The following is a 15,733-nucleotide window of genomic DNA, read 5'->3' as shown; positions in this document are numbered from 1 at the left end:
TATACATGACATTTCGATGCCTAACTGGCATCTTTTTCAAATGTCCCAAAAGGTAGAAAAACAGAATTTATACTTACCTGATAAATTTCTTTCTCTTACGGTGTATCCAGTCCACGGATTCATCCTTACTTGTGGGATATTCTCAATCCCTACAGGAAGTGGCAAAGAGAGCACACAGCAGAGCTGTCCATATAGCTCCCCTTAGGCTCCGCCCCCCCAGTCATTCGACCGACGGTTAGGAGAAAAAGGAGAACCATAGGGTGCAGTGGTGACTGTAGTTTTACAAAAAATAAATTTGAACCCGACTTAATTGCCAGGGCGGGCCGTGGACTGGATACACCGTAAGAGAAAGAAATTTATCAGGCAAGTATAAATTCTGTTTTCTCTTACATTGGTGTATCCAGTCCACGGATTCATCCTTACTTGTGGGAACCAATACCAAAGCCTTAGGACACAGATGAAGGGAGGGAACAAGTCAGGTAACCTAAACGGAAGGCACCACTACTTGCAAAACCTTTCTCCCAAAAAAATAGCCTCCGAAGAAGCAAAAGTATCGAATTTGTAAAATTTGGCAAAAGCATGCAGTTAAGACCAAGTCGCTGCTTTACAAATCTGTTCAACAGAAGCCTCATTCTTAAAAGCCCATGTGGAAGCCACAGCTCTGGTGGAAAGAGCTGTAATTCGTTCAGGAGGCTGCTGTCCAGCAGTCTCATAGTCAATCGGATAATGCTTTTCAGCCAACAGGAAAGAGAGGAAGCGATAGTTTTTTGACCTCTCCTCTTACCAGAATAGACAACAAACAAGGATGACGTGTGTCTGAAATCTTTAGTTGCTTTTAAATAGAATTTTAAAGCACGAACCACGTCAAGATTGTGTAACAGCCGTTCCTTCTTAGAAACTGAATTAGGACACAGAGAAGGAACAATGATTTCCTGGTTAATATTCTTATTAGAAACCACTTTCGGAAGGAAACCAGGTTTTGTACGCAAAACAACCTTATCTGCAAGAAACACCAGATTGGGTGAATTACACTGCAAAGCAGACAATTCTTTAACTCTTCGAACAGAAGAAATAGTTACCAAAAACAAACTTTCCAAGATAATCACTTAATATCTATGGAATGTAAAGGTTCAAACGGAACCACTTGAAGGACTGAAAGAACTAAATTTAGACTCCATGGAGGAGCCACAGGTTTATAGACAGGCTTGATTCTGACTAAAGCCTATGCAAACGCTTGAACGTCTGGTACTTCTGCCAGACGCCTGTGTAACAGAATAGACAGAGCAGATATCTGTCCCTTTAAGGAACTAGCTGACAATCCTTTCTCCAATCCTTCTTGGAGAAATGACAAAATCCTAGAAATCCTAATCTTACTCCACGAGTAACCCTTGGATTCACACCAACAAAGATATTTCCGCCATATCTTATGGTAAATTTTCCTGGTGACAGGTTTTCTAGCCTGGATCAAAATATCTATAACTGATCCAGAGAACCCACGCTTAGATAGAATTAAGCGTTCAATCTCCAAGCAGTCAGTTGCAGAGAACTAGATTTGGATGCTTGAATGGACCTTGAATTAGAAGATCCTGCCTCGATGGCAGTGTCCATGGTGGAACAGATGACATGTCCACTAGGTCTGCATACCAAGTCCTGCGTGGCCATGCAGGCGCTATCAAAATTACCGAAGCCTTCTCCTGTTTGATTCTGGCTACCAGACGAGGGAGAAGGGGAAACGGTGGAAAAAACATAAGCCAGATTGAAGGACCACGGCGCTACTAGAGCATCTATCAATGCCGCCTTGGGGTCCCTGGACCTGGATCCGTAAGAGAAAGTTTGGAGTTCTGATGGGACGCCATCAGATCCAACTCTGGAATACCCCATAGCTGGGTAAGCTGAGCAAAATCCTCCGGAAGGAGTTCCCACTCCCCCGGGTGAAAAGTCTGACGACTCAGAAAATCCGCCTCCCAGTTGTCTATTCCTGGGATGTGAATTGCAGATAGATGGTAGGAGTGATCCTCCGCCCATTTGATGATCTTGGATACTTCCTTCATCGCTAGGGAACTCTTTGTTCCTCCCTGATGATAGATGTACGCTACAGTCGTGATGTTGTCCGACTGAAACCTGATGAACCTGGCCTCCGCTAGTTGAGGCCATGCCTGGAGCGTGTTGAATATCACTCTCAGTTCCAAAATGTTTATCGGGAGAAGAGACTCTTCCCGAGGCCATAGGCCCTGAGCTTTCAGGGAGTGCCAGACCGCACCCCAGTCTAACAGACTGGAATCGGTCGTGACAATGATCCACTCTGGTCTGCGGAAGCACATTCCCTGAGACAGGTGATCCTGAGACAACCACCAGAGAAGATAATCTCTGGTTTTCTGGTCCATTTGTATCTAAGGAGACAATCTGCATAATTCCCATTCCACAGTTTGAGCATGCACAGCTGCAGTGGTCTGAGATGAATTCTGGCAAAGGGAACAACGTCCATTGCCGCAACCATTAACCCGATTACCTCCATGCACTGAGTCACAGAAGGCAGAGGAACAGAATGAAGAGCTCGTCAAGTAGTTAAAAGTTTTAACTTCCTGACCTCCGTCAGAAATATTTTCATTTCTACCGAGTCTATTAGCGTTCCCAGGAAGGGAACCCTTGTGAGCGGGGACAGAGAACCTTTTTACGATGTTCACCTTCCACCCATGAGACCTTAGAAAGGCCAGAACTATTTCTGTATGAGCCTTGGTTCCTTGAAAAGACGACGCCTGAATTAATATGTCGTCCAGATAAGGTGCTACTGCAATGCCCCGCGGTCTTAGTACCGCTAGAATGGACCCTAGCACCTTTGTGAAAATTCTTGTCCAGAAAGGCGAACCTTAGGAACTGATGGTGATCTTTGTGGATAGGAATATGTAGGTACACATCCTTTAAATCCAAGGTAGTCATATGTTGATCTTCCTGGATCAATGGTAAGATTGTCCTAATGGTTTCCATTTTGAATGATGGAACTCTGAGGAATTTGTTTAGAATTTTTAAATCCAGGATTGGCCTGAAAGTACCTTCCTTTTTGGGAACTACAAACAGGTTTGAGTAAAAACCCAGTCCTTGCTCTGCAGTTGGAACTGGGTTTATCACTCCCATCTTTAGAAGATCTTCTACACAGCGTAAGAACGCCTGTTTCTTTGTCTGGTCTGAAGACAAACGAGAAATGTGGAACCTTCCCATTGGGGGATAGTCTTTGAATTCTAGAAGATACCCTTGAGCAACAATTTCTAATGCCCAGGGATCTGGAACACCTCTTGCCCAAACCTGAGCAAAGAGAGAAAGTCTGCCCCCTATTAGATCCGGTCCCGGAGCGGGGGCTACCCTTTCATGCTGTCTTGGTAGCAGCAGCAGGCTTCTTGGCCCTGTTTACCCTTGTTCCAGCCCTGCAAAGGCTTTCATGTTGCTTTGGGCTGGGAAACGTTACCCTCTTGCTTTGCAGTTGCAGAGGTTGAAGCAGGTCCGCTCCTGAGTTGCGAAAGGAGCGCAAATTAGCCTTGTTTTAAGCTTTAAAAGGTCTATCTTGTGGAAGGGCATGGACCTTCCCCCAGTGATATCTGGAATAATTTCCTTCCCTTGAAAAGAATATTAAGTAATCTTGTTTTGGACGACACGTCAGCCGACCATGATTTGAGCCAGAGCGCTCTTCGCGCCACAATGGCAAAACCAAAATTTTTTGCCGCTAATTTATTTAATTGTAAAGCGGCATCTGTAATGAAAGAATTAACCAGCTTTAGAGCATGAATTCTATCCATGACTTCGTCATATGAAGTCTCCCTCTGGAGCGACTCCTCCAGCGCCTCAACCAAAAAAACGCTGCAGTAGTTACAGGAAAAATGCAGGCAATTGGTTGAAGAAGGATACCTTGTTGAACAAATATTTTCTTTAGTAACCCTTCTAAATTGTTATCCATAGGATCTTTGAAAACACAACTGTCTTCTATTGGTATAGTTGTGTGCTTAGCTAGTGTTGAAACTGCTCCCTCTACCTTAGGGACCGCCTGCCACACGTCCCGCCTGGGGTCAGTTATGGGGAACATTTTCTTAAAGATAGGGGGGGGGGGGGACAAAAGGTACGCCTGGTCTCTCCCACTCCCTAGTCACAATATCTGCCACCCTCTTAGGGATCGGAAACGCATCAGTGTATACAGGGACTTCTAAAAACATGTCCATTTTACACAATTTTTCTGGGACCACCATTGGGTCACAATCATCCAGCGTAGCTAAAACCTCCTTAAGCAGTACGCGGAGGTGTTCCAGCTTAAATTTAAACGCTAAGAAATCTGATTCTGCCGGCTGAGAAATTTTACCTGCGTCACAAATTTCTCCCTCAGACAGTACATCCCTCACCGCCACGTCAGGGGGTCGTGAGGGTACAACAGATAAATTATCCAAAACTTCTGATTGCTCATCCTCTGTTCTTAAAACTGAGCTATCACACTTTTTAGGAAAAACAGGCAGTTTGGATAGAAATGCTGCAAGGGAATTATCCATGACTGCTGCTAATTGTTGCAATGTAATAGGGGCCAATGCGCTAGAGATACTAGGCATCGCTTGCGCGGGCGTAACTGGTGTCGACAAATGGGGAGAGGAAGGAGGGCTATCCTCATTACCTTCCGTTAAAGAATCATCTTGGGCCATATTTTTAAGTGTCACTGCATGGTCTTTAAAATGTTTGGATATGTTAGTACACTTTAAACACAAATGTAAAAGGGGGGACCGCCATGACTTTTAAACACATAAAACAAGGCTATCTGTAGGCTCAGACATGTTAAACAGACTTAGACAGCACTCAAATACAGTAAAATACAATTTTTGAAAAAACAGTACTGTGCCTTTAAATAATAAAAAGCGCATACTTTTTTACTAAACCTCCAAAAATCATCCAATCTTTATGAAATTTTCACCATATGATCCTAATGCTCTGAAATGATTGCACAGTAAATTTCAAGTCAATTAACCCCCTACTGCCCAAACCGGAGCAAATTAACCATGCCACAGCCTTTGCTGTGTCCTACCTTCCTTCTGGATTAGTTTTGATCGAAAATAAACCTCTCTGAAGTCCTCAAGTAATCTTTGGACCCTTCACATGTATCTGCATGAAGCTGTTTGTAAAATCAACTGCGCAACTGAGGCGCGAAATTCAGGCCCCCTCCATCTTCCCTCAGGAGTTTGTGGGGCCTTCCCAAGCCAAAATAGGTGTCTAAATATATGCCATGTGGAATAAAACCCCAAAAAGTGTTTTAAATGCAATTTAAAACTTGTATAATGTCAGATTATCTTAAAAAATAATCGATTGCCCCTTAACAGTGTCCACCAGTGTTTTGAGCCCTTACAAATAAGCCTTCCTTCTATACTAAGTCTCAGAATATGGCTTACCTTTCCCACATGGGGATTCTGTCAGTCTTCTATCATTACTAAGTCTTGACTAGAAAAAATGACTGAAACATACCTTAAAGCAGTTAAGCCTGCAAACTGTTCCCCCAACTGAAGTTTTCCTGTACTCAACAGTCCTGCGTGGGAACAGCAATGGATTTTAGTTACAAGGTGCTAAAATCATTTTCCTCTCAGCAGAATCTTCATCATTTTCTGCCTCAGAGTAAATAGTACAAACCGGCACTATTTAAAATAACAAACTTTTGATTGAAGAAATAAAAAACTACAAACTAACACCACATTCCCTTTACACTCCCGTGGAGATGCTACTTGTTAGAGCGGCAAAGAGAATGACTGGGGGGGCGGAGCCTAAGGGGAGCTATATGGACAGCTCTGCTGTGTGCTCTCTTTGCCACTTCCTGTAGGGATTGAGAATATCCCACAAGTAAGGATGAATCCGTGGACTGGATACACCAATGTAAGAGAAAAAATGATTCCGAAGTGGTCACACCAGCTATGTGATGTTCCCCATGAGAGCATAAAAGTACTGGCTATGTGTGCTTAATATATACTGTTCATAACAGTTGACAACGAGGCTGTACTCAGGTGTGAGCAGTCCGTTTCGCGCCGTACCGATTGATGCAGTTCCCACCCACAAAGCTTCTAATTCGCTTGGCTATTGTGTGTTCAGCCGCATGGCTAATTTGCATAATTATGGGAGTTCCTTTACCAGCGTGTTGTGGCCAATCATCCAGTATTGATTCCCAGCGTCAGAGTATAAGCCCACTTGTCACGGCCGAAATCAGAATTCACCAGTCAGAGAGCTGTTGTTCTGTGACTCACGATGCTCGATGCCTCTGGCACAACAATGCCGTATGCTTCACATGAAATCGCATCCCATCGTCATCAGCTGTTATATCTGAAAAAACATCTTCGGCTTTATATGTAAAAGCGACACCTGCTCAAAAAAATCTGGTTATATGATCTAGTGCAGTGGTTCTCAACCAAAGTGACCTCAAGGCCCGGTAAATTTTAGCTAGACATGTCCGGGGCCCAGTAGTTTATTTATATATATATATATATATATATATATATATATATATATATATATATATATATATATACATACATAGGGCCATGGAGTGTGGGGTCTGGCCCTGGAGGTTGGGTGCCCTTTCTCTGGCCCTTAATGTTGGGGGTCCTTGCTCTGAAGGATGAGGGGCCTGTTGGGGGCTGGGCAGGAAGGCTACCATGTTCATTTGCATACAATTTAATACATTTTGGTCAGTGTGAGACAGTGTTCCTGGGGCCTTGATTGGTCTCAGTCTGCACCTGGTATGCAGTGGGGTAAGAGTGTGCAGTGGGGGCATGACAGGTCAGGGCCCACCAGCAGGGCTATCACGGCCCGGTACTGGGCCACGGCCCGGCTGTTGAGAAACCAGGATCTAGTGCACATTTGTTCTTATTGCAATCAGATTCACAAATGCCCCACTTATTGCGGGTACACATCCGGTACATCGTTCTCTCTGAAGACAGCATCTGATCCGAAAGCGTGGCTATAGGGTGTAATACACATTTGATCTTGGTACAATCCGACTCACAAATGCCCCACATATTGCGGGTACACCACCAATGGTTCACAAAGTTTCCCATATAGAGTTAGCAAAAGGTTGACTTCCAATGAGGCACACAATATAGCAACAGCGTGTGGGGGGTGGCGCTACCATTGATGAGTATGTATAATGTCCAGCAACACATAAGCCAGAAAGCAAGAATGAGAAAAAAGGAAAAAAGAAAAAAAGTTAAAAACATAGTAGGAGCTAGGTCCATGAGCAAGTCCCATATAATGTGTTGATATTATAATCCCACAGTGGAGATATTTACACTTATTCTCTGGTACTTAGACAGGATTCCATTTATCCAATTAAGGGCCCAAAGTCTAATTTGATATTGAGACCCTTAGGGGACACTGTGTCCAACTGTAGATCCACCTGGACTCAAAATAACTTGTACTAAAGTTTAACCAAGATCACAAAAATGTCATAAAATGTATAAGAGCACCAGAGTGGCATAAACTGATGTGTAATACAAATCTTTCAAACCAACAGAAAATAGATATCGATTCTTAAAATTCAACAGGATGGCTCAAGGATAAAAGATGCCAATGTGCTGGTTATTACACAAAATGCTGGAAGCTGAAGACTGTGCCTGGAACCAATCAACACAATTTCTGAAATCCCCCAACTATGAGTTCAATGAAAAAAACACTAACAACTGAGGAAGAATGTCCCCAGTCTACCAAATATGTAATGCATATAGTATAGATAGCCCAATTCATTCCAACGTCCTTCCCAGAAAATTATTCTAACCAGTTCTTTCACATTGCCTTCAAAATGTCTATACCTCATGGAACTGTAATTTATTTCAAGTCGTTAGGGAATTAAAAAAAAAAAATATTTCAAAAGGTTTAATTCACTGAAAGCTTGAAATGTAGCTTTGCAAAGTTGCAAAATAATAAACCATCCATAGAGAACAAAATTATACAATAATAAAAAAACATAATACATATATGTTGTAGGTAAAGTCAGATATTAGGTAATCATAGGATAACCCGGGTAAACCGGTCATTACCCAAGTGGATTTGGGTAAAACCCGATGTATGATCATAAATCCCCTAAGAGTGTGGAGTCACCGCATCAAACATCTTTTTTGCCTCCACCTAGGGGGCAACGCTATCCTTGTAAACCTCATTCCCCAAGGTTCACTTGGGGTGGATGCCAGAGGATCAGCAGGGCACCTTCTTTGAACCCCCTAGGTGAAGGCAAAAGAAATAGTGTAGATGGGGGAATTACAGGACATCAGGCTTTACCCACAGCCACTTGGGTAATGTCCGTTTTACCCGGGTAATCCTAGGATTACCCGGATTTCTTACTTTATCCGTAACTTACATTTATAATGCAACTAAATTACTTAATTTGCCCCGAATGCACCAATGTATCTTTTATGAGCAAAAAATGATGCTGAGCTAAATAAAAAACAACAACAACAAAAAGGAATTAAAAAAAGAAGGTTCCTGATTAAAGGGATGGTCTACTCCAGAATTGTTATTGTTTATAAAGATAGATAATCCCTTTATTACCCATTCCTCAGTTTTGCATAACCAACACTGTTATATTAATATACTTTTTACCTCTGTGATTACCTTGTATCTAAGCCTCTGCAGACTTATTTCAGTTCTTTTGACAGACTTGCATTTTAGCCCTCTCAAAAGTAACTCAATAATGTTATCTATATGGCACATATGAACTAATACCCTCTAGCTGTGAAAAACTGTCAAATGCATCGAGATAAGAGGCAGCCTTCAAGGGCTTAGAAATTAGCATATGAGCCTACCTAGGTTTAGCTTTCAACTAATAATATCAAGAGAATAAAGCAAATTTGAGGATAAAAATGAATTGGAAAGTTTTTTAAAATTGCATGCCCTATCTGAATTAGGAAAGTTTAATTTTGACTAGACCTTTAAGTGATGGGTATAGCTAAGATATAAAGTCTGCATGTAAACAAAACTGCTAAGATGGCAGAAAGGAATTTCAACCACTTCAATAGTACCATAACTAGAGCTGCAACAACTAATCGCCATAATCGATAATAATCGATAATGAAAATAGTTGTCAACGAATCTCATAATCGATTAATCGATTAGTTGGTTTGCAATTAGTTGGTCTGTGCACAACACCTGCTGCTTCACTCCAATGAGCTCCTGCACATGGTATTGTGTTTTATGGTTGGGTCCTTAGCCTAAAGGACGTCTACAAACGTCTACTTTTCACTTTTTCAGGACAGTACACGTTTACAACTACCCCTGGCTTATGTGCAACCCAGATATAATAGTCATCATTTGGATTGTTTATATTAAATCTGGTGATTTGGACCTATGCTTTTCATGATATAGTTCCGAGCTTGTTATTTATACCTAGCCCCTAGATTGATGGGAGTTATTTAAATTGATGTGCACTATTATCTGTTTGCACAATTATTAGCGTATTGCTTGCTATTGCTGATTATATGTACGGTATAAATAAATGTGTAAGGCTTTGTCCTGTTATTGATATACAGTCCTTAGCGCTTTTGTTTTTTATTGTTTTTTTTATATTTTTAATAAATTGTGATAATATGTACCAGATTCAACCTTTATAAGTATATATTCGTTATTTTTAGAGCGGACTAGATATTCCCCCTAACCTTATAGCTGGTTATTTACCATTGCATATAGATATATTTTTATGTTAGAATGAAGTCAAGGGCTACTTTATTGAGAGGCCCCTTGCCAAGGTAGAAAACACTTAGCATTGGTGAAGAGCTAACAAAGATAAATATCCCACTTTGGTGAAATTGGCAAAACCCTACTTATACACCTCAACAGCCTTTTCTCTGCTGCAGGAAATACAGCTGCAGAGAACCAGCCTTAGCCAGAAGCATGTGGACATGTTGAGATTTTTGCATTTCAATGCAAAGTTTCTGAAAGAGTGAATAACAGAATGTTATTAACAGTGATAGTCTAACTCTTTCTAGTTCTACCTCTTTTCAAACAGTTTGTGGTTTTGTTTTGTTTAATTATAAAACTGTGCTCTGCTGCTTAAAAATTGAAGAAACAGTTGTGTTAATGTAAAGTTTTAGTCTGAAGTTTATATTTGTAACACTCATTATGTGGATTTTATTTAAAATATAGAAAACTATTATTGAGTCTCTTTTTATCCGATTAGTCGATCGGCCGATTAATCAATTATGAAAATAATCGTTAGTTGCAGCCCTAAACATAACAGTAAATAAAGCTTCAATAACTTATAGAAAAAATAAAAATATATATATATACACCACACCCATGTGAGTGACACAATCGATACATACTGTAACATGTTAAATACCAATGTAAATCCAAATGGATAATACTCACAATCTTTAACAACAAAAAGTATATGCTTAAAAAATATGTAACTATATGTGGTGAGACTATAGGTGGCTGTAACGATACTCAAGGGGAGTTATTCTTTGTGTTTTATTCTAATGCAGAGTATTCAATGTAATAGGAAAATGTTCACTCTGGTTTATTTTTGTATTGGAAATAGCTGATGTTGCATATTAAAACCATCACCCATTGTTCTCAAGGGCACCATTCAAATGGTGCTGAAATGTTTATCAAGGGTGATGGGTTAAAAAACAATTATATTCAGTTAAAAATAAACATAAAAGAGAGTAAACTCGGGGGGCGGAGCAAGCCAGGCACCTGAGCGGCCGCAAGCTAAGAGAGCTCTGCTGCTATAATATACTTAATCCCTGATAAGATCGCTCAGGATTGCCCTAGACCGTGCCAAACTATTACTGATAATCTGAGGACCAGTGCTGCAGGGTTCAGTAGCTGAGAGAGAATCTGAAGTGATAAATTTGGAGCATTCTTCTATCAACCGCGGCCTGCACACAATCTGCTTGAGGAACAGCCATTTTGCCGACCACGTGGAAATAGGAGCAAGATCTGACTCGAGCATATTTGCAGCTTTTTGTAGGCTGCGATTATGTCCCTAACAAGACTACCCATATACAGCCCTTTGGAGACTGATACACTATCGCCCGATCCAGAGAGCACCATGAGTCACGGCCCCACTATAATTGACGCCATAGAGCAATGGGAATGTAATATGCTGCTCTCCTTAGATCTGCACTACCAAGATTTTAGGCTACATTTTAATCGCCTCTTCTCTGCTCTACTGGTGGATATATATGAACCGGAGGAAGACTCTTTGGTACATTATGACAACTGCAGGGACTTTGGTATGCACGCAGCTGCAAAGTGGGTTGCACAGGGTACCATCAGCGACGACTTCTCTCAAGATCCCGATGGCGCCTCTGTAGCTTCTGGGACTGGCACTCATTTGGACGGACCGCCATCTCTGACTTTAAGGAACACTGGCCGAGATCAGAGCATTCTGCGATCTAATTTTCCAACGTCACCGACCTCAAGCAATATAGCCAGACCACAGAGAAATGCAAGTGACTGTGAGAGCAAACCCGTAGCCCCCAAACAGGAGGCTAGTGACAGAGGCCTAAAGAAACAGTCACCGGAACATCTTCCTATGCCTAAAGATGAAGTGAGACCGCTCAACTTCCACCCAGCACAGCAGATACACAGGCAGTATACCGGACTTGTGAACATTGCCCCTCTCTGTATTTTAGAGTTACATAAGTCCGGCATAGGTTAAATATTGACCACTTACATTGCACTACAAAAAGGATCTGCTCTTATTGTTAATTTTGGTGTTCCTTCTCCACTTAACGGTTGGTAATGTTTTCATGTTTTAATTGGGGTGACAGTTGAACCCCGCTGAGACATTTATGCTCTCTTGCAAATCCTTATAGTTTATAGTTTGTACTGGATTTAGCAGCTTACATGCAGTTATGAATGTATTGCCCAACCTTACTATTACAGTTCTCTGTCATTTTCATATTCAATATTCTACAGGTTAACCTTCAATTACACTCATAGGGACTGTCCAGTCGCAGTGAATATATTTTAGAGGTACTTCCCCAATTATTTCAACATTGGTCGCTATATGGGTCACCTACAATTCAAATATCTAGTAACAAGATGTAAATGCCAACTGCGACCACTAGAGGGGAGTAAATGATTAGTTTCAGTTTACCAGCTGCATTAGACTTACGTGATCTGCTCTCTGAAGGTATTAAGTTTACTATTAGTCATGTTTTCTATAATTTTTAATGTGTTTCTTGGGAACTCCTCGATTGCTACCTTATTTAGTTGGAGGGAACAGGAACATTTTACAGGTTTTATGCTCTGTGATATGACTGTTACTTTCTACTTGCCAAACAGACCCTGCACATAGCTTAATACAGTAACGGGGGAAAACACTACCTATGAAAGAACTGGTATAGGTGACCTACCAAATAAGGATTGATGCAAAATATCACTGTTTTATAAGATTGTTATGTCTTTTAGGATTTTTAGTGTTATTCCATTTGTGTTTTACTCTGACTCCTGTGTCTTGTGTGAAATCTGCTATCCCTTTTTGTGCAAACTAGATGAATGCCGTATTATAGGGGTACACTAGTAAGGATTACTCTTAATGCTGACAACAAAGTTGTATTCTTGTTTAAGATAAGACATACATTTGTCTAGGGACTGTTTCATCTTTACATGTTATAGGAATGGATAGCCACATATTCATCTGAGGGTACAGAAGTGGGAGTTCTAGCATGTAATAATTGGACAGTCTGAACCTAGGTTTAGGGCCGCAGGGTATAGGGCCCGTACTCCTGTGGCAGACCTATATTTCCAGTACTGTCTGTACATTTAAGCCTAGGTCTAGCTTTGCCTGTTTTCATGTATATGTCTTACCCAAGAAAGTTTGTTGAGTAATATTTTAGCCCCTAGTGGTTTATTTTTAAGATTAATTCCCAGTTTCGCACACACTACCATAGTGGTCCTTAGACATAAGACACACTGTTATATTCTACATAAATATTTTTCAGCCCCTCACCTTTTATATCTTTTATATACTGGTCCCAGTGGAAAATAAAAGCCCGGTTTTGCTTTAGCTGTGAATCACTGTCTAATAGATCTAACAGTCTAGTGATACTTAAACTATGATTGTTGGAATTCGGCCTTATAGTCAATATCTTACCAAGTTATAGTTTAATGCTATATTCAACTAAATATGCGTACTGTATGGCAGATACTAGATCCCAGTAACTTGAGTGCTTTTGATGTTTCTTTTTTTTTCAATCTTTACTATAACTTCAACATTATTTTGACACAGCACAACCTGGTTTTAATCATATTGGATATTCCTGATGTGGCCATAAATACCCCTCCCCCGCTCATATAGCCTACTGGTTAGGCCTAGGGACACAGATCCCCTACGATACCCCTACTTTAATTTCAATGCGTTCACTACTAGTATGTAATTCATATATCCCCTTTACCATTTAAAATGAGGTGTTGTTTCCATAGGCTTTATTACTACATTTCTCTTGCCATTGGACTGAAAATGTGCTTGCCTTTTTCTTTTTTGTTTATATATTTGGCGGTTGATAGATAATTCCATATGAACGAGAGATATGTTTACTTAATTGTGCATAAACTGTTATATTCATGTTTTGCAGCATATTTTATGTATATTTCTCAGATGTCGTAGATTGTTTGTATGCCTTATATTCAAACCTCAATAAAAATATTTAAAAAAAAAAAAAAAAAAAAAAAAGAGAGTAAACTCCAGTACCTTTTATTACTCTGTGGCTGTTACAAGTCATTGGTAACACATTAAAAAAAAAAAATTACAGTGCAGTGTCCATTTAAGATCTAAAATCGCTGAGGGGACTTGCAACAATAATAACATTTTTGGGGAAACTACAATTCCTTTTACCACAACGTTACAGGAAGGAAACAATGTTCTGCTGAGACAGAAAAGCAAATACCATCCATTAGAGCAGGCATGTCGCCTAGAGTAGACAATGTTCAGACGGTGCTAGGACAGCCAATAGAAGACAAGTAGAAATAAAATCTTGCAGAAAATAATAAGAGAGAGAAGCTATGACTGAATATTATACTGTAGAAGGAGTCTGTGTTATGCTTCTGATAACTTAACAAGCATATTAGTCAGGTGTAACATGTCACATATGTGAAATTAAATAATTATTAAAAAAAAATATTGCCTATACTTTGGAACATGATAGGTTATAAATATTCTGATGTTTAACATATACAAGGTATACAATATTGGTTACCTTAGACATCCATGTTGAGGCTTCTTTGCACCCATTTGGTCGAGACGAGCTTCATATATTCCATTTATCACTTCATTTCCCAGTTCACACATTAACTATATTGAGAAGTTGAAAATAAAGTTATTGTTCTAGCATTGTATAAAACTAATGTCATCAAAGCTTATATACACCATATGGCCAAAAGTATGTGAACACCCCTACTAATTATGGAGATCAGGTGTTTTAGTCACGCCCATTGCCAACAAGTGCAATCCAGCACATGGCCATAAAATCTCCATAGACAAACAATGGTGGTACAATAAGCTGTACTGAAGAACTCACTCAGGTGGCACTGTCAAAGGATGCTATCTTTGCTACAAGTCAGATTGTTAAATGTCTGCCCTGCTAGATCAGCTACATAAAGGGGCTAATGAGTGCTTTTACCTGTTGCATTAATCACTACAGAATTCCAAACTACCTCTGGAAACATCATCAGCACAAGAACTGTGCTTCAGGAGCTTCATGAAATGGGTTTCTATGGTTGAGCAGCTGTAAACAAGCATCACGTAAACAAGTACAACAGCAAGGGGTAAAGAACACTGCCACTGGACCCAGCAAAGGAAATGTGTTCTCTTGAGTGATGAATCATGCTTCATTATTTTGCAGTCTGATGGAAGAATCTTGGTGTGGGGGATGCCAGGAAAACGCTTCCAATCCTAATGCAAAGTGCCTACTGTAAAGTTTGGTGGAGGGACAATGGACAATGATCTGGGGCTGTTTTTCAGGGTTTGGCCTATGCCCCTTATTTCCAGTGAATGGTCATTCTTACAGGAAACAAAGACCTTTTAGACAATTGGGTGCTTCAAACTCTGTGTCAACAGTTTTCAGAAGCTGTTTTCTATTTCAGCATAACTGTGCCCTGTGCAAAGCAAGGTCTATGACTACATGGCTTGACAAGTTTGGTGTGGAGGAACTCAAGTGGCCTGTGTAGAGCCTTGACCTCAACCTCATTGAACCCGTTTTTTAAATGAATTGGAACCCCATCTGCAAGCTACACCTAACCTTACAAATTCTCTTTTCACTGGATAGGCACAAATTTCCACAGGCATGCTCCAAATTCTTGTGGAAAGCCATCCAAGAATTGAAGGGGCAGTTATAGTCACAAGGGGGGGGAAGTCGTCTATATTAATGCCCATGGTTTTGGAATGTGATGTCCAACAAGCTCATATAGATATAGCAATACTTTTGGCCATTTTGTTTAAATCAGTATAATGATTTATGTTTATATAGAATTTTACAGAACAGTCATATAAACACACTATTAAAACAGGTGGGCAGAGACATAAACATACGCTTTTGACTTAATTTTGTGATTTTCCCGCACTTTCTAGCGAGTCTGAAAACTTACTAAGAAATGTGTACCATGCACAATAATTACAAAAAAGTGTTTAGAGCTTAGACAATGGTAGTCCCTCTGTCCCTGACATAATTATTAATTCTTCATTTTATGTTTTTAGAATTTGTTGCATTTTGCCCCATGAGTGAGTGTC

General features: G+C 40.3%; 1 protein-coding gene across 3 annotated transcripts in view; it reads right to left on the bottom strand.

Moving 5' to 3' along the window:
• Positions 1-15,733, bottom strand: part of ACAP2 (ArfGAP with coiled-coil, ankyrin repeat and PH domains 2) — a 379,535-nt gene that overhangs the window by 67,408 nt on the left and 296,394 nt on the right. For all 3 annotated transcript variants that reach the window (XM_053710199.1, XM_053710201.1, XM_053710202.1), the window contains one exon: positions 14,205-14,299. In XM_053710199.1, coding sequence (XP_053566174.1) covers positions 14,205-14,299 — 95 coding nt within the window. The remainder of the gene's footprint in view (positions 1-14,204; positions 14,300-15,733) is intronic.

Source organism: Bombina bombina, chromosome 4 (assembly GCF_027579735.1).
Source record: "Bombina bombina isolate aBomBom1 chromosome 4, aBomBom1.pri, whole genome shotgun sequence".
In the NCBI taxonomy this organism is placed as follows: Eukaryota; Metazoa; Chordata; class Amphibia; order Anura; family Bombinatoridae; genus Bombina; species Bombina bombina.
This window is presented reverse-complemented; position numbering and strand designations above follow the sequence as displayed.